At 57.6% G+C, this 22515-nt stretch overlaps 5 protein-coding genes across 5 annotated transcripts; 4 read left to right on the forward strand and 1 right to left on the reverse strand.

The window, feature by feature from the left end:
- Window positions 1–1618: 1618 nt before the first annotated feature.
- On the forward strand, window positions 1619–7486 carry BKCO1_5000183 (uncharacterized protein; the record flags this gene model as incomplete). Its single annotated transcript, XM_020276771.1, has 3 exons — window positions 1619–1887; window positions 1949–7111; window positions 7165–7486. The coding sequence occupies 3 exons, from the start codon at window positions 1619–1621 to the stop codon at window positions 7484–7486; spliced, it is 5754 nt and encodes a 1917-aa protein (XP_020133977.1).
- A 517-nt stretch (window positions 7487–8003) lies between these two features.
- Window positions 8004–9779, forward strand: BKCO1_5000184 (serine palmitoyltransferase; the record flags this gene model as incomplete). Its single annotated transcript, XM_020276772.1, has 5 exons — window positions 8004–8231; window positions 8291–8391; window positions 8452–8962; window positions 9028–9519; window positions 9588–9779. The coding sequence occupies 5 exons, from the start codon at window positions 8004–8006 to the stop codon at window positions 9777–9779; spliced, it is 1524 nt and encodes a 507-aa protein (XP_020133965.1).
- A 1343-nt stretch (window positions 9780–11122) lies between these two features.
- BKCO1_5000185 (arginase-like protein) lies at window positions 11123–11729 on the forward strand (the record flags this gene model as incomplete). The annotated part of the gene is made up of 2 exons (XM_020276773.1): window positions 11123–11567; window positions 11623–11729. The coding sequence occupies 2 exons, from the start codon at window positions 11123–11125 to the stop codon at window positions 11727–11729; spliced, it is 552 nt and encodes a 183-aa protein (XP_020133982.1).
- A 4949-nt stretch (window positions 11730–16678) lies between these two features.
- On the reverse strand, window positions 16679–17919 carry BKCO1_5000186 (nrm1-like protein; the record flags this gene model as incomplete). Its single annotated transcript, XM_020276774.1, has 2 exons — window positions 16679–17782; window positions 17836–17919. 2 exons carry the CDS (start codon window positions 17917–17919, stop codon window positions 16679–16681), a joined length of 1188 nt encoding a protein of 395 aa, XP_020133981.1.
- Window positions 17920–19002: 1083 nt separating this feature from the next.
- On the forward strand, window positions 19003–21514 carry BKCO1_5000187 (zinc metalloproteinase; the record flags this gene model as incomplete). Its single annotated transcript, XM_020276775.1, has 4 exons — window positions 19003–19299; window positions 19359–19448; window positions 19499–21363; window positions 21418–21514. 4 exons carry the CDS (start codon window positions 19003–19005, stop codon window positions 21512–21514), a joined length of 2349 nt encoding a protein of 782 aa, XP_020133980.1.
- Between the last annotated feature and the right edge of the window lie 1001 nt (window positions 21515–22515).

The raw sequence follows: 22515 nt of genomic DNA on the forward strand, positions 1-22515 counted from the left end.
ACTTCATCATCCGGCGATAAGTTGCCTCCTTATCGCTCGCTCGTCCGCTCGCAAATTGGGCGGAGCGTCGCGGCGGGCGGCCAACGGATTTTGGGAAATTTAGATCGAGACGGCTGCTCCGTGCTGGTGGCCAGGAGTGACGTCGCACGCCGCCTCCTGGAGGCGCCCCGCTGCGACATCTCAGGAGGCAGAAAATGGCGCAGAGGCGCAGCGGATGCGGCGGGCGGGCAGCGGGTAGTGGGAAACGGTCGCTGCGACGGGCGCGGGATCGTGGGAGCATCAGCGATTTAACAGCCCTGCAGTGGTCGAAAGGGAATGGCGCTGGGCGGGCGGGACGCATTCATGGAAGCGTCACGCAGCTTTCCCGGCAGATCGCAGCGTGGTGCATATTTGGAACATTTTTAGAACGGCGCGGCGCCGATTGCAGTTCGCCACCTCGCGGAAATCGCTGAAAATCGCTATGGGTTCGGCGGCCCTACTCGCTGGATGTGCAGCGGCGGGGAAGCGCTGGTGATCCCATCGCATGCGAAGCGGCGAGCGCGCGCGAGGTGGGCGCGTCCCTGCTGAGGATCCCAGAGGCTTGGCCCCTATCGCGCGCGGCGGCGCTGCAAAGCAGGAAAGCGGCCAGCGACGGTGCCTGGGAGCACCGCACGTCGCGCAGGCATTCGCGCAGGCAAGCTGATAGACTCATTCGCCGTCGTCGTGCGACGATTCGCCAGCGCGCGCGGCGGGCGTTAGGGCGGCTTGCCGTGCTTGCTTCAATCCCTGTCGCGTACCCACCCGCGCTCGCCCGGCCCAGCGAGGAAGGCACGCCCCGTGCGCAGGCCTGACAGCCGCCGCCCGCTGCCTCAAAAGTGTTGCCCATTCCAGATCCCCTTTTCCCTTTCTCTCTTGTACCGACCACCGTCACCTCACATTCGTTCTCTCACCCACACTGTCACCGGTCCGGACCCCGTCGTCGACGCCCCGCCGCCTGCTACGTCTCGCGCGGGACTCCGAGGACGCCAGCTGCGCAGCTGCGACGACCGCTAGCAGCGCGAACCGGCCACACTTATCATCCGCCAATCACATCGCCAAGTTGCGGGCTTGCACCCGGCCGCGCGTCTGTCGACACAGCAACAGCGACTCCCTTTACCAGTACTGCTCCGCCATCGACTCTCGTTCAATCCCACACCGCCAGCCTGCTGACGCCGCCTCGCCGTTACCCAGAGCGACGTGCCGATTTTCAGCAGCCCACCTTCACTTGAGCGTTAGCGGTGTTTCCCGTTCCAAGGTTACAGCCCCCTTCATAGTAATAGGTGCGTTACAACCCACTGCCAGACTCTCCAGCCTCCACGGTTAGGGGTTCCATCATACCGGGGCAACAAGTCCCACTAACCGTCGGTCCCGCAGACGATCGGCTTTCCCGTTCGTTGTTCATAACAATCCTATCGCTCGCTCTTCCCGACACACCGGTCGCAACCCCCCAACATAAACCCGACCCCGGAACGTAGTGCTATCGTTTCCGATCGCATTGAAGCTTGATAGCTTGAGGTACGCTTGCCCCACTTTCCCCTTGTCCCGCTCTCGTTCTGTGACATCGTTCTGACAGACGCAGTGTTCCGTAACGGTCTTCAGGATGTCGGGACATCCGCAGGGAGGCCATTACGACGATGGCTACGGCCATCAAGGCCAGGACGGCTATTATCAAGACGATCAACAAGGCTACTACGACCAGGGCCATGCTGGCGCCTACGGCCAGCACGGCGACTCCTATTACGACCAGGACGGCTACTATGACCAGGAAGGCCAAGGCCAGTACGCGCAGGACGGTTATTACGACCAGGGCCATGGCTATCAAGACGAGTACTACAATGATCAATACTACGACCAGTCAGGTCAAGGAGGGTACGCGTTGGCCCCCAGCCATGCAACCCCTCCTGAGTGCACAGTGCTAACGATTCTGTAGTGCACGAGCCCGCGGCCCCGGTGGTTCCGAGGACGATTCCGAGACTTTCAGCGATTTCACAATGAGGTCGGATATGGCACGCGCTGCGGACATGGACTATTACGGCCGCGCTGATGGACGTTACGACAGCTACGCCGAAGGTGGACGTGGATACCGCCCTCCGTCATCACAGGTTTCGTACGGTGGCAACCGCAGCTCTGGCGCTTCCACCCCCATCTACGGCATGGACTACACCAATGCTCTCCCCGCCGGCCAACGTTCGCGCGAGCCCTTCCCTGCCTGGAGCGCCGACTCCCAGATCCCGCTTTCAAAGGAGGAAATTGAGGATATCTTCATGGATTTGACGGCCAAGTTCGGTTTCCAGAGGGACAGCATGCGCAACATGTACGACCACCTCATGACGCAGCTCGACTCTCGTGCCTCTCGCATGAGCCCTAACCAGGCTCTTCTTTCCCTTCACGCCGACTACATTGGTGGTGACAACGCAAACTATCGCCGTTGGTACTTCGCTGCCCACCTCGATATGGACGATGCGGTCGGTTTCGCGAACATGAAGCTTGGTGGTGGAAGCCGGAAGACCCGCAAGGCACGCAAGGCGGCTCAGAAGAAGGCCAGCCAGGATCCCGGGAATGAGGAGCAGGCTCTCGAGGCCTACGAGGGTGACAACAGCTTGGAAGCTGCCGAGTACAGGTGGAAGAGCAGGATGAACAAGATGTCTCAGCACGACCGTGCCAGACAGCTTGCTCTCTATCTTCTGTGCTGGGGTGAGGCCAACCAGGTCCGCTTCATGCCCGAGATCATTTGCTTCATTTTCAAGTGCTGCGATGACTTCTACAACTCGCCCGCCTGCCAGAACCGTGTGGAGCCTGTTGAGGAGTTCACTTATCTCAACACCATCATCACGCCCCTGTACACGTTCTGCAGAGACCAAGGCTACGAAATCCAGGAAGGTAAATACGTGCGTCGTGAGCGTGATCACGACCAGATCATTGGTTACGACGACATGAACCAGCTTTTCTGGTACCCCGAGGGTATTGAGCGCATCGTGCTCGAGGACAAGTCTCGCCTGGTCGATTTGCAGCCTGGTGAGCGTTACGAGAAGCTCAAGGATGTCAACTGGAAGAAGGTGTTCTTCAAGACCTACAGGGAGACTCGTTCCTGGTGGCATCTGCTCACCAACTTCAACCGCATTTGGGTCATTCACTTGACATTCTTCTGGTTCTACACGGCTTACAACTCTCCGACTTTCTACACCAAGAACTACCAGCAGCAACTGAACAACAAGCCCAACCCCGCTGCTCAGTGGTCCGCGGTCGCTCTCGGTGGTACTCTCGCTTCTCTTATCATGATCGGTGCTACTCTCTGCGAGTGGGCTTACGTTCCTCGCAAGTGGGCTGGTGCTCAGCATCTTACCAAGCGTCTGTTCTTCCTGCTCGGTGTTTTCGCTGTCAACGTGGGCCCTGCGGTCTACATTTTCGGTGTCAACCAAAAGGGTAAGATCGCGCTTGTTCTGGGTATCGTCGAGTTCCTGATCGCCGTTGCCACGTTGATCTTCTTCTCCTTCATGCCGCTTGGTGGTCTTTTCGGAAGCTACCTGAGAAAGAACTCCCGCCAGTATGTCGCCAGCGCAACTTTCACCGCCAGCTACCCGCGTCTGTCGGGCAACGACATGTGGATGTCGTATGGTCTGTGGGTTGTTGTTTTCGGTGCCAAGCTCGCTGAGTCGTACTTCTTCTTGACGCTCTCGTTCAGAGATCCCATTCGGGTTCTATCCACGATGAAGCTCAGCAAGTGTCTTGGCGACCAGCTTCTGGGTTCGTCGGCCGACATCCTCTGCAAGAGGCAGCCGCAGATTCTCCTTGGCCTGATGTTCTTCACCGATCTCTGCCTGTTCTTCTTGGATACTTACCTTTGGTACATCATCTGGAACATGTTGTTCTCCGTCGCCAGGTCTTTCTACCTTGGTATCTCTATCTGGACGCCTTGGAGGAACATTTTCTCGCGCCTTCCCAAGCGTATTTACTCCAAGGTCCTGGCCACGACTGACATGGAAATCAAGTACAAGCCCAAGGTCCTGATCTCTCAGATCTGGAATGCCATCGTCATTTCCATGTACCGTGAGCACTTGCTCGCCATTGATCACGTCCAGAAGTTGCTCTACCACCAGGTTCCTTCCGAGCAGGAGGGCAAGAGGACTCTGCGTGCGCCTACCTTCTTCGTCTCGCAGGAAGATCACTCTTTCAAGACCGAGTTCTTCCCTGCTGCTAGCGAGGCTGAGCGCCGTATCTCTTTCTTCGCGCAGTCCCTGTCCACCCCCATTCCCGAGCCTCTCCCGGTTGACAACATGCCGACCTTCACTGTTATGATTCCCCACTACGGTGAGAAGATTCTTCTTTCGCTCAGGGAAATCATTCGTGAGGATGAGCCGTACTCTCGCGTTACCCTTCTGGAATACCTCAAGCAGCTTCACCCGGTTGAGTGGGACTGCTTCGTCAAGGACACCAAGATTTTGGCGGACGAGACCTCCCAATTCAACGGCGACTCCGAGAAGACTGAGAAGGACACCCAAAAGGCCAAGATCGACGACCTTCCGTTCTACTGCATTGGTTTCAAGTCGGCAGCTCCGGAGTACACTCTCCGCACTCGTATCTGGGCTTCCCTTCGCTCGCAGACCCTGTACCGTACCATCTCCGGTTTCATGAACTACAGCCGTGCGATCAAGCTTCTCTACCGTGTCGAAAACCCTGAGGTCGTCCAGATGTTCGGTGGCAACTCCGACAAGCTCGAGCGTGAGCTTGAGCGTATGGCTCGCCGCAAGTTCAAGATCTGCGTTTCTATGCAGCGTTACGCCAAGTTCACCAAGGAGGAGAGAGAGAACACCGAGTTCCTTCTCCGTGCTTACCCCGACCTTCAAATTGCCTACCTTGACGAGGAGCCGCCGGCGAACGAGGGCGAGGACCCCCGCATCTACTCTGCTCTCATCGACGGTCACTGCGAGATTATGGAGAACTCCATGCGTCGTCCCAAGTTCCGGGTTCAGCTCTCTGGCAACCCCATTCTTGGTGACGGCAAGTCCGACAACCAGAACCACGCTATCATCTTCTACCGTGGCGAGTACATCCAGCTGGTCGACGCTAACCAGGACAACTACCTGGAGGAGTGTCTGAAGATCCGTTCCGTCCTGGCCGAGTTCGAGGAGATGACCACCGACAACGTTTCGCCTTACACTCCCGGTCTTCCTCCCACGAACTTCAACCCTGTTGCCATTCTCGGTGCTCGCGAGTACATTTTCTCTGAGAACATCGGTATTCTTGGTGACGTCGCTGCCGGAAAGGAACAGACGTTCGGTACTATGTTCGCTCGTACGCTGGCTCAGATTGGTGGCAAGCTCCATTATGGTCACCCCGATTTCTTGAACGGTATCTTCATGTGTACCCGTGGTGGTGTCTCGAACGCTCAGAAGGGTCTCCATCTGAACGAGGATATTTACGCCGGTATGCGTGCCCTTCTCCGTGGTGGTAGGATCAAGCATTGCGAGTACTACCAGTGCGGTAAGGGTCGTGATTTGGGTTTCGGTTCCGTCTTGAACTTCACCACCAAGATTGGTACTGGTATGGGTGAGCAGATGCTTTCTCGCGAGTACTACTACTTGGGAACTCAGCTGCCTCTCGACCGTTTCCTCTCGTTCTACTACGCTCATCCGGGTTTCCACATCAACAACTTGTTCATTATGTTGTCGGTGCAGTTCTTCATGTTCACGGTCCTCCACTTGGGTGCTCTGAACCACGAGACCATCGTCTGCAAGTATGACAAGAACAAGCCCATCACGGACCCTCTCTACCCCACCGGTTGCGCCAACCTCGAGCCCATCTTCGACTGGGTTACTCGTTGCGTCGTTTCCATTTTCATCGTCATCATCATTGCCTTCATTCCTCTTACCGTCCAGGAGCTTACTGAGCGTGGCGCTTGGCGTGCGGCTACTCGTCTGGCGAAGCACTTCTCGTCGCTCTCGCCCATGTTCGAGGTGTTCGTCTGTCAGATCTACGCCAACGCTCTGTACTCCAACTTGTCGTTCGGTGGTGCCCGTTACATCGGTACCGGTCGTGGTTTCGCCACTGCGCGTATCCCCTTCGGTATCCTGTACTCCAGATTTGCGGGTCCGTCCATCTACCTGGGTGCTAGGTCTCTGATGATGCTGCTTTTCGCTACGATGACCATTTGGGACGCATGGTGTGTGTACTTCTGGGTCTCCCTGCTGGCACTCTGCATTTCGCCGTTCCTGTTCAACCCTCACCAGTTCTCCTGGGACGACTTCTTCATCGACTACCGCGAGTACCTCAGGTGGCTGTCTCGTGGCAACACCCGTTCGCACAGCGCGTCCTGGATCGGCTTCTGCCGTCTGTCCAGAACTCGTATCACTGGTTTCAAGAGGAAGGCTCTTGGTGACCCGTCTTCCAAGCTCTCCGGCGACATCCCCCGTGCCAAGTTCACCAACATGTTCTGGAGTGAGATGGTCGGTCCTCTGGTTCTGGTCGCTATTACTGCCATTCCCTACCTCTTCATCAACGCCCAGACTGGTGTCAGTGATGCGGAACAGAAGGACGGCGCCGACGACCCGAAGGCTACCAACTCGATCATTCGTCTGTGCCTGTGCGCCTTTGGACCCGTCGCCCTCAACGCTGGTGTCGCCGGTATGTTCTTCGGTATGGCCTGTTGTATGGGTCCCGTCTTGAGCATGTGCTGCAAGAAGTTTGGTGCCGTTCTGGCTGCTATTGCTCACGCTTTTGCTGTCGTCGGCATCATCATCTTCTTTGAGGTGATGTTCTTCTTGGAGGGCTGGAGCTTCTCCAAGGCGCTGTCCGGTCTCATCGCGATGGCAGCCATCCAGCGCTGGTTCTACAAGCTCATCGTCGCTCTTGCACTCACTCGTGAGTTCAAGTCGGACACTGCCAACATCGCCTGGTGGACTGGTAAGTGGTACGCCATGGGCTGGCACACTCTGTCGCAGCCCGGCCGTGAGTTCCTCTGCAAGATCACCGAGTTGGGCATGTTCGCCGGCGACTTCTGTCTCGGCCACCTTCTGCTCTTCATCATGCTGCCTCCTCTCTGCATTCCGTACGTCGACAAGCTGCACTCGATTATGCTCTTCTGGCTCCGCCCCAGGTATGTTACACTCCGGATTCCACTTTGACATGACCATGCTAACGATATCCCAGTCGTCAAATCCGTCCGCCTATCTACTCGTTGAAGCAGAGCAAGCTTCGCAAGCGCCGTGTCATCCGTTACTCGATCCTTTACTTCTTCCTGCTCTTGATCTTCGTCCTGCTCATCGCCGGACCGTTGGTGGCCAGCAAGTTCCTTACGTCGCTGCCTGATATTCCCATGGACCTTGTCCAGCCGACGGGCCTCAACAACAACGATACCAAGGGCACTTCGGAGACGGGTACCGGTGCGGCCGGAGGCGCAGCTGCAACGGGTGCCGCCGACTCGACGGCGGCGTCAACGGCCAAGCGTCTTATGTTCGCGCGGGCGTACTAAGGTGGACTCGACACGTTTTGGAAATGCAATTCTTGCAGTGGCGTTTTTCAGTTTTCAACGACGCCCCCTCCTGTACAACAATTCGAAGCATGACGCTGCATCACAGCTAACGTAATGACTGTAATCTTCTGCTTTGGCAATCATGCATTTCCTTACAAAGTTAGGCGGCCCAGCTGGGATAGAAACACTCTTTTCTTTTTCGATGGTTCGGCCTTTGCAAGGCAGAACGCTTTGCACATAACAACAAAGCATAGGGAGCGGATTTGGCTTAAGGTTTTATTCTAGATAGTGAAGTTATGCTGTTGGGTTGCTTGACCGAATACCATATGTGATGTGTGAAATGGGCATGTAATAAGGGAGCCGCCAGTGGACTCGGCGGCACAGGCGCTCGAACGGGGGCATAACATCACGTGCACGCCCGATAAGGGCACGGGCGGGCGTACCTGACTCCCTGAGTAAATTGCCCATTGATCCGCTGCCTCTGACGTTCCCACCAACGCAGCGACTCCTACACGTTATGGATTTACACGAGCTGCAACAGTCGGCCCTCGGGCTGATCAGCGACGCGCAGACGCAATTCCACAGGCTCCCGGGCTCGGCCATCATCCTGCGGTACATCAAATCGTCGTACCAGAACGACCCGGTGCGATCCGCCGTCGAGCTCTTCCTGTTCCTGTTCGCGGTCCGCTACCTCCTTGCGCCCAAATACTCGACGCAGAAGCAGAAAGTCGTCCTGACAGAAGATGTGCGTGCTCTCTCGCGCAAGCGGTGCAGGCAGGCGGAATTGACAAGAGAAATGGGTAGGAAATCGACGAGTTAGTGGAGGACTGGTCGCCGGAACCCCTGGTGGCTCCGCAAACCGCACTCGAGGAGCTGGAGAACGAGAAGCGGCCGGTGATCGTAGGGTACGTCTTACACATGGCTCTCCTCGCGCGATGTGGCCACTCACACCTACCTCTCTGCAGGCCTTCAGGCCCCAAGACGAAACTGTCGAACGGCCGGACGGTCACGAACCTCGCGTCGTACAACTTCCACAACTTCCTCGCCAACGAAACGCTCAAGGAGAAGGCCGTCACCACGCTCCGCACGTACGGCGTAGGGCCATGCGGACCGCCCGGCTTCTACGGCACGCAGGATGTGCACATGAAGACGGAGGCGGACATCGCAGCGCACTTGGGGGTGCCGGCGTGCATCGTCTACGCGCAGGCCTTCTCGACCATCTCGAGCGTCATCCCGGCCTTCTCCAAGCGCGGCGACATCATCGTGGCGGACAAGGGCGTCAACTTTGCGATCCGGAAGGGCATCCAGATCTCGCGCAGCACGGTGCGCTGGTTCGAGCACAACGACATGGAAGACTTGCAGAAGGTGCTCGCCAAGACGGTCAAGGAGCAGGCGCGCAAGCCGCTCACGAGGCGATTCATCATCACGGAGGGCCTGTTTGAGAACTTTGGAGACATGGCGGATCTGCCTAAGCTGGTACGGGCGTGTGCGGGCTCGGGTTCTTCAACAAGAGTGCACGTTGGCTAATGTGGAGGCTGCAGATCGAGCTCAAGCTCAGGTACAAGTTCCGCCTGATCCTCGACGAGACGTGGTCGTACGGCGTGCTCGGGCGCACGGGTCGCGGGCTCACGGAAGCGCAGAATGTGGACGGCACCGAGGTCGACATGATCATCGGGTCGCTCGCCGGGCCGCTGTGCGCGGGCGGCGGGTTCTGCGCGGGGTCGGACGAGGTGGTGGAGCACCAGCGCATCTCGGCGGCGGCGTACACGTTCTCGGCGGCGTTGCCGGCGGTGCTGTCGACGACGGCCAGCGAGACGATCGGGCTGCTGCAGGAGCACCCGGAGCTGCTGACGCAGCTGCGCGAGAACATCAAGTCGATGCGGGCGCAGCTCGACCCGCGCAGCGACTGGGTGCTGTGCTCGAGCGCGCCCGAGAACCCGATGATGCTGCTGGGGCTGAAGCCGGAGCACGTCGTGGCGAGGCAGCTGAGCCCGGAGGACCAGGAGTTTCTGCTCCAGGAGGTGGTCGACGAGGTAAGTGTGGTTGAGCTGTCGAGTGCGGTGCAAGCGGGCGTGTCAGCTAACTCGAAGTGCGTCGGCAGTGCCTGTCCAACGGAGTGCTGATCACGCGGCTCAAGGCGATGCCGGCGGCGGTGGGGTCGGGCGAGAAGGCATGGCTGCCGCAGCCGGCGCTCAAGGTGTGCGTGACGGCCGGGCTGTCCAAGAAGGAGATCGAGAAGGCGGGCGTCGTCATCCGGCACGCAGTCACTAAGGTCATGACGAAGAAGCGATGAGTGTCAGTCACCCACATCACGATGTATTGAATGGAAATTTAGCTCGGTATAGACGATTGTAATAGCTAATGGAGGCGGGATTGCTCTTCTTCACGAACGTGCCTGGCAGGCGGTAGGTGATCGGCAGAAGCTTGGCCGCGGAGCTGCGGGGACCAGCCAAGCAGATCGCCAACGGCCGCTGCACGCCGGCTGGACGAAGCCGCTGATGCAGGCTTCGCCGTGCCTAGCTATCTCGATTATTGCAGGGATGTCCAACCCCGGTGGGCGGGCCTTAGCTAGTGGGAGTCTTCATTGCTTGCTTGCCCAGCCTGCCGCCAGCCACCACTTGCCGCGCAGCTTCCGCCCACGTTTCCCGGCCATTGCAACCCGGGACGAAGCCGCCTCTACGTCACTGTTTTTACCTGTCTACTGCTGCGACCCCAGCGACACCAGCGACACCACTGACACTGTGCCCGTCCCGTTCAATTCCTACTCTCCTTCGCAACTTGCTGGAAGGCTCCAACTCCAACCCGGCCGCCAAGTCAACACGCCTAGGCTGCCTGCTTTCGCGCTGCCTGCCTGCCTGCCTGCCTTCCTGCCTGCCTGGTTCCGCTCGCTCGCTTCCCCGACCAATTCGCATAAAACGGACAAGGAGCCTGTAGGTCCGGGTGTGCAACTCTCTGGCAAGGCACCCAACCAACCGCGTACTTCCCTCCGAGCACTTGCTTGCTTCCCGCCGCAGCCCGGGCGCTTCCGCACACCACCTCGTCGCAGCGCTTTTACTTCGTAGCCAAATCGAATACTCCTCATCGCCGCGATCCGAAACTGCCTGCCTGCCGGCGATTCGACGCTTTTCCCTTGCGCGCGCAATCCCCGTCTGCCAAAGGCGCGCGCACGCATCTCCAGACACGAGGCTGAGCGCCATTCACTGCTGCGACTTCTCACACACCGCGGCGACACACCCCCCGCTCTCTCTCTCTCTCTCGCGGAGTACTACAAATCGACGAGGACGGAAACTGGCGCCAATCGCTGCTAAGCTTGTACAAGCAGAGCGCGCCGACGAGAAAAGGCGAGAGCGTAGTAGACGCACAAAAGGCAGACGCAGGCGGCGCGAAGAGGCTACTACTGTGGCGGTGGGGGCGATTTCCACACGGGCGACAAGACACATTGGGTGGACGGATTATAGGGTAAGGAAAGAGGGAAGAATATATTCGCAAGGCAAGCAGGAGAATTGCCCGCTTTAAGCCTGCGGCGGCGGGACTTACTGGAAGGAGAGGGGGAAAGAAGAAAACATACAAGGCAGCAGGGTGTCGTAGTGAGCGTCGTCGAGACGAGGGAATTGTCGACAACGATCCAACAACCAGATGGCTCGGTCGGTCATGTCGCGGGCCGTCGTGGTGCGCGAGAAGTACTACTGGCCGGATGCACAGCTCAACCTATGGACCATCATCATGCTGGCGACGGCGGGCACGCTAATCGGCATTTGCGCCATGTTCATCACCATCCAGCAGCGGTTCCGCACGGGGATCCCGTGGCTCTTTCCCTACGGAATCACCGTGGGCGCGCTGACGGTCGTCTTCATCATCATTGAGATCGCGCTCGTCGCCAAGCGGAGGCTGATGCCCGGCATCATGATGGTCGGCAGCTTCATCCTCCTCGTCCTGTTCCTCACGGGCATCATCGAGACGGGCATTCAGCTCTTCGGATCGGGAGCCGATGTCAATGGCGTGTGTCAGCGATACGTCACCAACAACGAGCAGTTCGGCCCTAGCGTCAACACGCTGGCTTGGTTGGAGCAGAATAGCATTTGTAAGCTTTGTTCTGACGGTAGCCTTCTGGGTGTGGAATACTGACCATCGCGTAGGTCAACAGTGGCAGGCAATGTTTGCGTTCTGGATCATCGGCACCGTCTTCTGGGTCTGGATGATGATCATGGCGTCCATGGTTAACCAGAGGCAGTTCGAATATTGAGAGTGGCCTACCCTCGAATACCATGGGATGGCCGATTCGGTGTGTTTCCATTCTTGCAAACAGATTTTCCCCTACTCTTTCTCGTTGGTGCTTGCCGAGCTACCGCACCTTGTCTTTTCTTCTCTTGTTTGATACGCATAATTTCCGCTCCAAGAGGTGATGTATGATGGATGTCTGGGGCTTTTTGCGTTGATGTGTTCCATAGGGTGGTGGTCCCCCCCAGTTTTTCTTTTTCTTTGGTTTTTTTCTAAGCGACTTTACGCAGCGATGGATTCACACAGGAGGTGAACGACACAAGGAGATTGTGCGGGGAAACGGGTACTTGGGGAGGAGAGAGACAAGGAAAAAGACCGGGGAGGCGTTCTGCATGCTTTTTCCATGGTTGATGGTATACCAGTCAGTATTACGGTAGCAAGACATGAGGGGCAAGACTCCTTCAATAAAGATGACGCCACTATCAAAGCATCTTTCTTGCTTTAATAACTTTGCGGCTGGTTCTCCTGGTAGAGCAGTGGGATGGGTCAGGAGACTGTCGACGTCATAGGCTGCCCTGTGGTTAGGAATAGAGTGGGTGCCGGGTGGTAGTGTTTGGAAACACTTAGAATTCGTCCCACATTGAGCAAACGATGTCATAATTTACGTGAGAGATTTCGGCTCTGAGCTAGGCGTCGTCTAGATTTTCTCGCTATGCAGACGGATCCTTGTCATGAGGGTCTTGCCCATATGGGAGGGGGGGAGGGGTGGTGCCCGTGGTTGCGGCCTTGGCAAGTAGATGAAGTTGTATGTGAGCAGCGAGGTTAATCTCTATACGCTGCTTCTATGGATCATGATACACGTTTCGGATCACTTGGTGCTTGATCGTGGTTTTGTTTAACCCCCGGGATAGAGGCCCGACTACCCAGTCAATTTCGGGATATAGTGTAGAAGATCTGACATCCAGTCTTACTCGGGATGAAAAGAAGAGTAATTTTCATGAGCAGTTAGCAGCGTGGGGTATTGGCAGGCCCTTTCCGTGGCAGCTGTATATTAAGCGTCCATCAGCACCCACACTCAACCGTCTGGAGAACCAGTAAAGACTGTACAGTAGACCACAGGCCATGCTCGAATAGCTTCATAGTCCCGTGTCTGTATCTAAGTACCTTCTTTTTGAGCCTATGTAGCAAGAGCATCAATCTCTATCTCTACATCTTGAAGTGTTTTTAAACCGCCCATGTAGTAAGAAGCTTAAAATCAGCATCTATCCCCGGATGAGTTGCTTGGAAAGAGTGTACGGGCCCGGTACACATTTATGATCAATACCATGAAACTTTGTTTCTTTCCCTGGCGCATCACAGTGGCTTGTTGGATGGGGCGGGGGGTGTGGGCTTGCCTTTTCGAATCCAGACTGCATGATATACCACACGAAGCTTGCTCCCACTTCAAGTGATGCATCATGGCTCGGCATCTCTACCGAACCCCGTGCTAAGCGAAGTACCCGAGCTTCACGACTCCAGTAATAGCGAGTCGATCTTAAAGCTCGGCAAAACAGTAGAAGAACGAAAGAGACCGTATTCGGACATAAGAGCAGTGAGAGGATCATAATATAAGCGGTACCTTGGATGGGATCGCGACGCACGGAGTAAAGCAGGCAAGAAGGAGCGAAAAGCGTGGTGAAGGCTGGAGGAGCTCCATGGCCGCCAAGGGTGATCTCTTGTGGCAAACGGTTTCCAAATACCATACAAGCAGCCGCAGATCGAATCAACCGATCAGCACATGGCAACGCACGTGTGTCGCCAGCCGAGGCCTCCATCTTCAGGAGCGAACGGTCACAATCTCGACTGCTTGGCCGCTCTCGCCGAGCGGTTGCGATGATGATGACGATGTCAAAGGTGTCTACATGTGTGGCAAGGGAGGGGAAATCTCTTACCCCGTGTACCACGTCGACGATGCCAATGCCAGCCCGCTCAGCCGCAATTCGAATCGACGTTGCTGCGGTGTTGCACGAAAGTAACGTTGCAAAGTAGGTAGCGGCGAACCCTGCATGCGTATGTGATCTGGTAACCGGCCTGCACTGACAGGGGTTCACTTAACTTTTTAGAAAAAAGAAATAAACAAAACTTCTGCCGTGTGGTTGCGCTGCGTCGGTCAGCCGGACAAGGCCTACAGCATCCTTCCCGCGTGTCCGCATAGCATAGGCTCTGTTGTTCACGGAGATAACGGGCGGGCAGGGCGAATGAGAAGGGAGCAGCCGCGGCGAGTACCATCGTCTCGGAGCGGACACAGCTGCATATGCTACTGCAATAAGCTTGCATGCTATCTCTGGGATGAGGCGTCTCATGCTGCTACCATACGGTGACGTGATCTCGAGGAAGCGAAGGGGAGAAATGAGATGAATCTAAATGAGAGCGCGGTAGCGTGGGCAGAGCGGCGCAAAGGCCCGTATATGAAGGGCCGCGACAGCGACTCCGCCCGCCTGCGTCGTGGGAGCCCGACCAACAAGTCAGTCAAGCAAGTCGAGCAAGTCGAGCAAGCCTCCGTCCGGATGCATGGTCCGCCGATCTTCACGCCGTCAGTCAGGAGGCGCGCAAGGCGGTGCGACAGAGGACAAAGGGCCTGGTGTACAACAAAGGAGCAGCAGTTGGCCGCACACGAAATGAAGGCGCCCGGACGGGCCGCCAAGCCACAACTGCCACATGCGACTCGCGAGTGCCGGACGGTTTCTAAAAACCGCTGCCGGAAAACGAGATGAGCGACGAGTCCTGAATCGCCGATGTGCCAGCCCGCCAGCCCGCCAGCCATCGCAGCACTCAAGCTCAACCAAGACGGCCCTGTTATCGCTCTCCTCCCACCGACCGCCCACCCGTGGCTGGCGCTCGCCCCGCCGTCATCTCGTCGGGCGGGTCCGGCGACGACAGCCAGGAGAGAGAGAGAGAGGATGCGGTGACGCCACACACTGAGCCAGCGCTGCCATGGCCAGCGTCGCCAGCATCGCCGGCATCGTCCCCATGGCCTGACGCGCATCCACCCAGGTAAATCCGGGCATTTTTGGTCGAAACAGGCTGAAGGAGCATCGAGTTTGCGCGGCTTGTGGCTGGGATCGCCATCCGCCGGCCGGAGACAGCCCCCCGTTTTCATCATTGCCAACCCACCCTTCTCCCTGCTCGGGCCTGTCGGGCACGTCGATTTGCTGCCAAGGAAGACCGGCAATCCGAGCGTCTGGCGGGAAGGACGCAGATGCCGTGCTGCGTCAGCCCTGACTGATGCCGTAATCGCCCAATACGCCGCATACGCCGCATACGCCGCCCCGGCCCTGCCTCCCCCTTCCCCACCCCGGTCGGCTCCCCTCCTGGGCAGGTACGAAGGCGTGCCCCGCCATTGGCTGGGTGACGCGCGACAGCCTTGCATAACCTCAGCGCCAGCCCCCGGTCCGTCGACGCGTAGCTGGGGCCGACGACGCGCCCGCGCCCCCCAGCTTGCCTGCTTGTGCAGCCTCCGCGCGCTCTCGCAGCTGGCCACTTGGCTCAGGAACAGGACTACTGATGAAAGCGCGCGCGTCAGATCAGCCAGCCCGCAGTCAAGGGATTCAACATTGCGGGGCTTAGGGCCACGCTTCTGCCCTCGCCCTTGCCCGTCCACGCTATGCACCACGATTCACGGGGCCAGAGTTGATGACTCCATGCAACCAATAATGGCGGACCCCTCGTTTTACCCTTTCCGACCGTCCGGATGACGTCTCCTCCCCACATGGCCTGCCTGAGAGGCGTGACTGTCGCGCGCGCTTGTGCGTGACGTGACTATCATTTCACTCGTTCGTCGCAGCTCTCTTTGTTTACATGCTCTTTTGATTTTTTTGGTGTTTCGCAACCTTCTCTCATTTCCCAAGGTTGTTATTCGTCCTGCGTTGGCGGGAATGACAAGAAAAAAAGAGAGCGGCTCAGGTTGCACGACAGCTGCTGCTCGGCGGCTGGGCTCAGAACCGAACAAAGCGAGCAAGCAAGCTCTGTCAGCGAAACGAACCGACGCACCTCGGCACAGGGGCAAAATAACGACCAACCGCGCGGTGCCGGGCCGCCGCACAGAGAGAGCTGAGAGACGGACAGAGAGAGCTGAGAGAAGAGCACCTAGGCAGCTAGGGTGGCGGCGGCGGGAGTAGTTAGCATGCTCCGGTCCGGTGGTGGCTGTCGCTCACTATCTGCATGCATCAGGCTGTTCCGCGTGTCAGCTAACCTTCGATCTGAGCTGGAGCCTCCGCTTGCGACCGGAATTCCACGAATTGGCTGTTCGATTGCCACTCAGGAAAACCAACAACAGTAGCGGCCAGGCACAAATCCGGCAAATGCGCCTATCAAACCTGCGTTGCCCGGCCAAACCACTCCGCGCGTTTTCTAGGTATGCAGCCTCGACCGGTCCACCACCAAAAGAGATGTGCAGGCCCGCTGGCTGTTTGCACAATGGCCTGAGGCTCCGTGCTTCGCCGCCCTCTCGCTTGGCGCCAGGTCTTGACTAAAAAGCACGCGATAGGTCTGATTGATTGGCATTGTTCCTGATCACTATCTACTACTACATAACTCCCGAGATTACTTGGCGGAATCAGCCACGCTGTTCCTTTCCTGGTGCCTTGCGGCCCATGCCTCTCGGTAAAATGGCATGCCGCCCTTGTTCTTTTGTCCCATAAAATCAATGCTAACTGTCGCTCGCTGTGCGTGGTATCCTAAAAAGAAGAAGAAGCGAGGTGGTGCTGACTAATAAGAAAGAGGAGCAACACGGTTTTTGGATTGTTGCAGACGATGAATAGAAAGAGAGCCGCCAGCAAGTGACCGACAACATGAAGGCACTATCAAACAAGCAGAGCAGCTGCGGACAGAAGTGCAAATGTGGTAGAGAGCAGTGGTACGGGTGTGCTTGTCCGTGTGCAGCACAGCGCACGCCGCTCAACGTATCAGCTCGTCATTCGTGAGGCGTTCGTCACTCTAGGAGACCAGCTCCCCACCGAGGTCCATGCCAAGGCCCGCCTCCATCTTGCTGATCCTCGCGCGCTCAAGGGAGCCGACCGTGGGACTGTGGCTCGTCGGAGGGAGAAGATTGTCAAAGTTGAGGCGCCTGCGGGCATCCCGGGCCGTAAGAGGCGTCTTTCCAGCCACAGGTGTACGGTTCCAGCTGCTCGTGATCTGGGCAGGACTAGGCGTCATGTTGAGGAAGTCGGCAAAGTTTAGGTTGTTCCCGGGTGTGTGCAGGCCAAAGCCAGAGAAGGGGCCGCCGCCGCCAGGCGTGGACATCATTGAAGACGGGAGAGGAGTCGTCTTCTGCGGCGGCGTAGAAGGGGCAACCAGACGAGTCTTGTTGTTGCCAGGATTGGCCGGGGATGGCGAGGTGGCCAAGTACATAAGCAAGTTTGCATCCTCCTCCCCATTCTGATTGTTCCGAGGTGTGGCCGTGAAAGTGTCGTTTCGTAGGCGGCCTGAACGGGCCATTCCAGGAGGGGGGGTGCGTGGACTATGGAGCGGCGGGGGCGAGGAACGCATGTGGGAGGCATTGACCTGGAAGGAAGACAACGGAAGGTCTGCATCGTCATCCTCGGAGAGCAATGGCGAGAGAGGTTCGTCTGCCACGGTGGAACCTTCCGAAACGAACGAGAGGCTCGGCACCTGGGGCAGCGAGAAGTTCCTGCTCTTGCGATAGGCAGGAGAGGACTCTGGCAGCCGGTACGAGCTCTTCCACGTCCTAGCACTCGAAGGCCTGACCCTTGTGCGAGAATGGCTGCTGGAAACGGGCCGCCTGTAGAAGTCGGGCTGGTACCTCATCCTCTTTGCCGACCCGTATCCACCTCCGGACCTTCCGACATCGTCGGAGAATATGGGGGCCGCGAGCGGCGACGAGTCGAAGGCACAGAGAGGGTGGAAGCGATCGGAAGTGCTGGAGGAGGTGTCGGAGAGGGTGGTGTTGGTGGACTCCGGGCGCTTACGCTTCAGCTGAACATCAATCTGGGCCTCCATGGTGTCAATGTTGAGGTTCTCCCAGCCGTGCTTCACCTTGACGTTGGCAAGCGCCAGGCGGTTCTGCAGAGCCCTGGTCATCTAGAGCAGTGGTTAGTTGGGCGGGGCAAGACGATCCGTGATGTCGAGGGTACCTTCGACACCTGAGCTCTCCTCAGGACCCTGCTCGCAACCTCAGCTGGCTGATCAAGCCGCTCGGACGACACTGCCGACGCCATGGCTGCGGTGGAGAGAACAAAGCCCGGGCGGAGTCGGCCAGAGGGTGCGGGTGCTTCGGGCGGGTTGCAGCCGTTGAGAGAGAGAGGCTGGAAGGCGGCAGGCTGGTTGCAGAGTTCAGATTTTGTGCAAGAAGAGGCCGAAGCTGGCTGAATTCCGGGAAGCCTTGCGGAGCAATCGTGAAGATCGCCGGGCCCGGTAGTGGATGGGGCAGAGGGAGGCACAGGCGCCGTCGACACACGAGAGCAGGCGAGCCTGTGCGCATTAATGAACGGCGGGCGCACAAGGGGGCGGGTAACGAAGGGCGCGTAGTCAGCGGGTGGGAGGGCGGGTTACGGAACGCGCTTGGCTGTTACCAACGGCGGGGCGTGGGTGGTGTGGCAGGGCTTGGGCGGCGCTAGCAGGCAACGCGCGGGCCGGCGCTGCTATTCCTGTGGCTGCGGCTTGGCAGCTCGCACGATTCAGGCGATCGCAGCTCGGGGCAGCCGCCAGCGTCATTGGCTTGAAACGGGCAGCGTTTGAAGCGCGTGAAACACGCCTGCCCGCGGCCTCAGCGGCGCGCGCGATAGCACGGCGGCGCACGGCGGCGCACTGCGGTCGCCTGCGCCGGTGCTGCAAAAATCGGCGGGTCGGCTGTGCGCTGCAGCCGCCTGAAGGGTGAGTGCTGCGGCCCGCTCGCGCGCAAGGTCCCCGCCTGGCGAGTATTGCACCGGCGCAGATCGGCGCGGCCTGCAGGTTGCAGTGATAGCTTGCCTGCTTGATAGAGAACAGAGCTCGTAATCCCCTTAGCGGCCTCTGGACACCGTCACCTCCGCTCCCTTTGCTCCCGCCCGCCGTCTGCTCGACCTCTCTCGCTCAGCCATTGCTGCTTACATGCCCGTCATTGTCGTTCGCTGAGTGCGGCTCTCCTGCGGGCGCAGACCACCACGACCCATCCGCGTCATCCTCGCACCTCGACACGCTTGCTCCTCCGCCCTAGCGGCTCCGCTCCACCGCGCTGCTGCGCCCGACACAGTACTTCTGCTGCTGCTCCCTCGTTCCTGCCGCCGCCTTCACATTCCAGGCAAAGCCTGTAGCCTGTCGCCATGCCTTCGTTCCTCAAGGACTTCCGCCGGAGGTCCATCAGAAGCTTCCGCACCGATACTTCGTCCTCGGAACCAGCCAACACCGGCTCCAACGGTTCCGGCACCTCCATTCCTACCAGCAAAAGCTCGTCCACCCTTAGCTCCGTCTACCAGCAAACCACGCCGCCCCCTTCGCTTCCCGGCGAGAGCTCCTTCACCAACTCCAAAGCCGTGAATGGTGGCCCTACCCCAATTCCTCCCGTCCCCCACCTACCTTCCAGGCCCAACACAACCGCCACAAAGCGCATGAGTTCAGTCGTGGGTACCCCTATCTGTTTCTTCTCGAGCCGCTCTTATCTCTCTAACTCAATGCACAGGGTCTCAATGGCTTGGCGACCCCGCCGCCGAAGAATCCGCCCACGTCGCCTTATGCGCCGCGCGTCCTCTCGATCGACAATCGGGCAATGGTATGAATGCCGCTAACCACGCGTCCTGTCGGCCACTAATCAGTGTGCAGGTCTATCAAAAGGTTCTGCTGATATCAGGCGTCATCGGCGAATCCGACACAAAGACGTTGGACGGCTCCATCACCGTCAATCATGACAAGGATAATTTCCCACAAACCACCTGGCCCGTGTCAGACTCGCACTTCAAGGCTCTGGTAGTCTTGCAGCCCGGTGCCAACACTCTCCGCCTCGACTTTAGCTCGCCCAAGCTGTCCAGCAGCGGCACCTCCATCCCTGCCCATTCCTCATGGATCGACATCACGTACCTCCCCTTGAACTCCTCTCCGCCCCTCCACTTGGCTATAATTCTCGGTAAGGACTCTCCCGGTACATACGACGCGGTGCCCGACCGTGTGCAGAATGAGGGCAACGGACTGGAGACGGCCATACGCAAGTTCCGCATGTCTGCCTATCTATGGCAAGCCTTTACCGGAGAGCAAATGTTCCGCAACGGCTTTGGCCGTCGCTGCTGGAGATATGAAGAGGAGTGGCAGCCTGGTACTCTCACATACAACGACCAACTGACTGGCCAATACCGCAACGAGGCCAAGATCCACATCATCAGGAGTGACAAGACTGTGGCGGAGCTCCGTGACCTGAACATTGCCCAACAATATGAGAAGGCTACAGACAAGGGAAAGCTTTTCGGAATCGCCATGGATGCTGTCAAGGGATACTTCAGACCGAAGGCCGGCCAAAAGCAGTACGTTTCCTGCATGTTCCTCGACACCCACTGGGATTCTCAAGAAAAGGTTGTCCGTGGCCACGCGGCGCTCGGCGGTGGAGACGGTGAGGTTGGCTTGGCCATCTTTGGCTCCCATGCTCTGCAGACCTACCCTGCAAGTATCGAGGAAGTTGTCCCGACTTTCACCGACTGCACCAAGACTGATACCAACTTTGTTGCCAATGACTGCAACGAATCCGGTAGTGTTTGGGAAGCCGCGAACATTGGAATCGGTGCCCACCTCCATGAGACCGGCCATTTGTTTGGCTGCCCCCATCAGGAGTCTGGTGTCATGCTCAGGGACTATGTCCGCCTGAACCGAACCTTCACCACCCGTGAACCCTTTTCCACCCGAACTCAATCCCCCGGCCAGAGTCTCTGCACCCGTGAGGATGAATGCGGATGGCACCGACTTGACACTCTGCGATTCCGTTTCCACCCCTGCTTCCGTCTCCCTCAGGATAGCCCTCTTCCCCCTGACGATAGCGTTCAGGTTTGGACCGTTGATAACTCTAACATCCTGATCACTGCCGAGTCTGGGATAGCTTGGATCGAGCTCTACCCTGAAGGCGACGACGTCTGCCACACTTGGATCGAGTATCTGCAGAACGACGGCAACATGGGTGGCCCGCGCCTGCTTACTGTGACGGAGGCCGACCTTCGCGCCAAGCTCCCCTCGAACAAGCGTAAGAAGCCTCTTAAAATGGAGGTGTTTTCTTATGGTGGCTCGAAGCATGTAGTGGACGATGTCAGCAAACTTTCTGCAAAATCCAACAGGACTAAGCTCCCTGACGGTCGAAAGGGGTTCATTGGCTCTAAGCTTGGCTTCTCGCAACTTGAGGGTTCTCAGCCGCAAGAGGTGCTTCTGTCGAGCTCCTACATCACAAAGAAGCGGATTGTGTTGATGTCGATCAAAGTCTACCACGGTTTTGCCATCGACGGTATTGAGTTTTTCTATGACGACGATACCAGCCAACTTTTCGGAAAGCGTGGTGGTAAGCCTGGTGGCGATGAGTTCAAGCTGGACACGGTGAAGGGCGAGATCCTAATGGGCTTCTATCTTCGCGCTGGACTGTGGATCGACGGACTCCAAATTTTGACCAACCGGAACAGAAAGAGCGAGATCTACGGCAATGCAACCGGGGGCAGTGGGTAAGTCTTGGTCTTTTCCCTTGCTCTGCTGTTTCAATACTAACGGACGCCCAGTCATACCCTAATTCCTCCCCGCGGCTACGGCATTGCCGGCATCTCCGGCTCTTGTGGGCAATGGATGGACGGCTTCTCCTTAATCATTGCGCGTTGAGATACCCCACATGATAGGATTCCCTGTCAATGGGGTATTGGCAACTTCTCGGCCAAAGACATTACGCTCTCATCGGGAGGCTTTCTCACACTGCGCATCGGCATGCATGCATCGAGCGCCATAATGAACGCGAACAAACCCACCACCTGGCGCCAACCTATCCTGCTATAATAATCTGAAAAGATCCTAGAGCGGTCACTGCCGTACACACGCGGTCGCCGGCGAAGCGTTTGGATTGGTACTGTTCTGGGCACTGCCTCTCTTTCCAAAAAATCACCTTTTCCTTCCTCTTATAAGAAACAATTGCATAGCGGAAAACGTATAGGGCCGAGTATGATCAAAGTCCGTCAATACCCCTTCTTTGCTACAACGGCAGCAAAACCTCGGACACGTCTTTTTTTTCTTTCTTCGTTTATCTTGGATCTTTAGTGAGGCACGGGGGTGCTTACGGCGATTGCTGCGACCTGCTTTTTCCTTTTTTTCTTTTCCTATTGCAGCAATTGATCGATATCATCGGCACCTCGGCGTTGATGCTCGAGTCATGGGAGCAGTAACAACGACTGCCTGTTCTGGTACTCGTTTCTCTTGGCCTCACATGGGTTCAGGGCTGCTGCTGCTACCCAACGTCGAGAATTGATGGTTTGCGGAACGTCTTTTTGTCTCGGACTTTCCGCATCTCCGCTCCTTTCCCTTTTCTTTTTGTCATCGCTCATCGCCGGAGTTGCGTGTATCTGTATATCATCTTCGGGAAGCAAGGAAGTAGAAGACAGGGCCTACTGGGGGGCCTTGAATGGTCACGGAAAGCTGTTTTTCTTCTTCTCAGTCTGCAGCTTTGTTGTCCCTGCCCCTTCTGCCCTAATGCGGCGGCGAGGGATTCGATGATGAGGGGTATCGGCATGGAGGAGGGAGAGGACGGGAGCATAAGTGGATAGAAAGTGGATAATTGGTTGGGGTGAGAGAGGATGGAAACGATGAATCTTTTTGCCAAAGCCTGATACTAC

This window comes from Diplodia corticola (assembly GCF_001883845.1).
Source record: "Diplodia corticola strain CBS 112549 chromosome Unknown scaffold5, whole genome shotgun sequence".
Lineage (NCBI taxonomy): Eukaryota > Fungi > Ascomycota > Dothideomycetes > Botryosphaeriales > Botryosphaeriaceae > Diplodia > Diplodia corticola.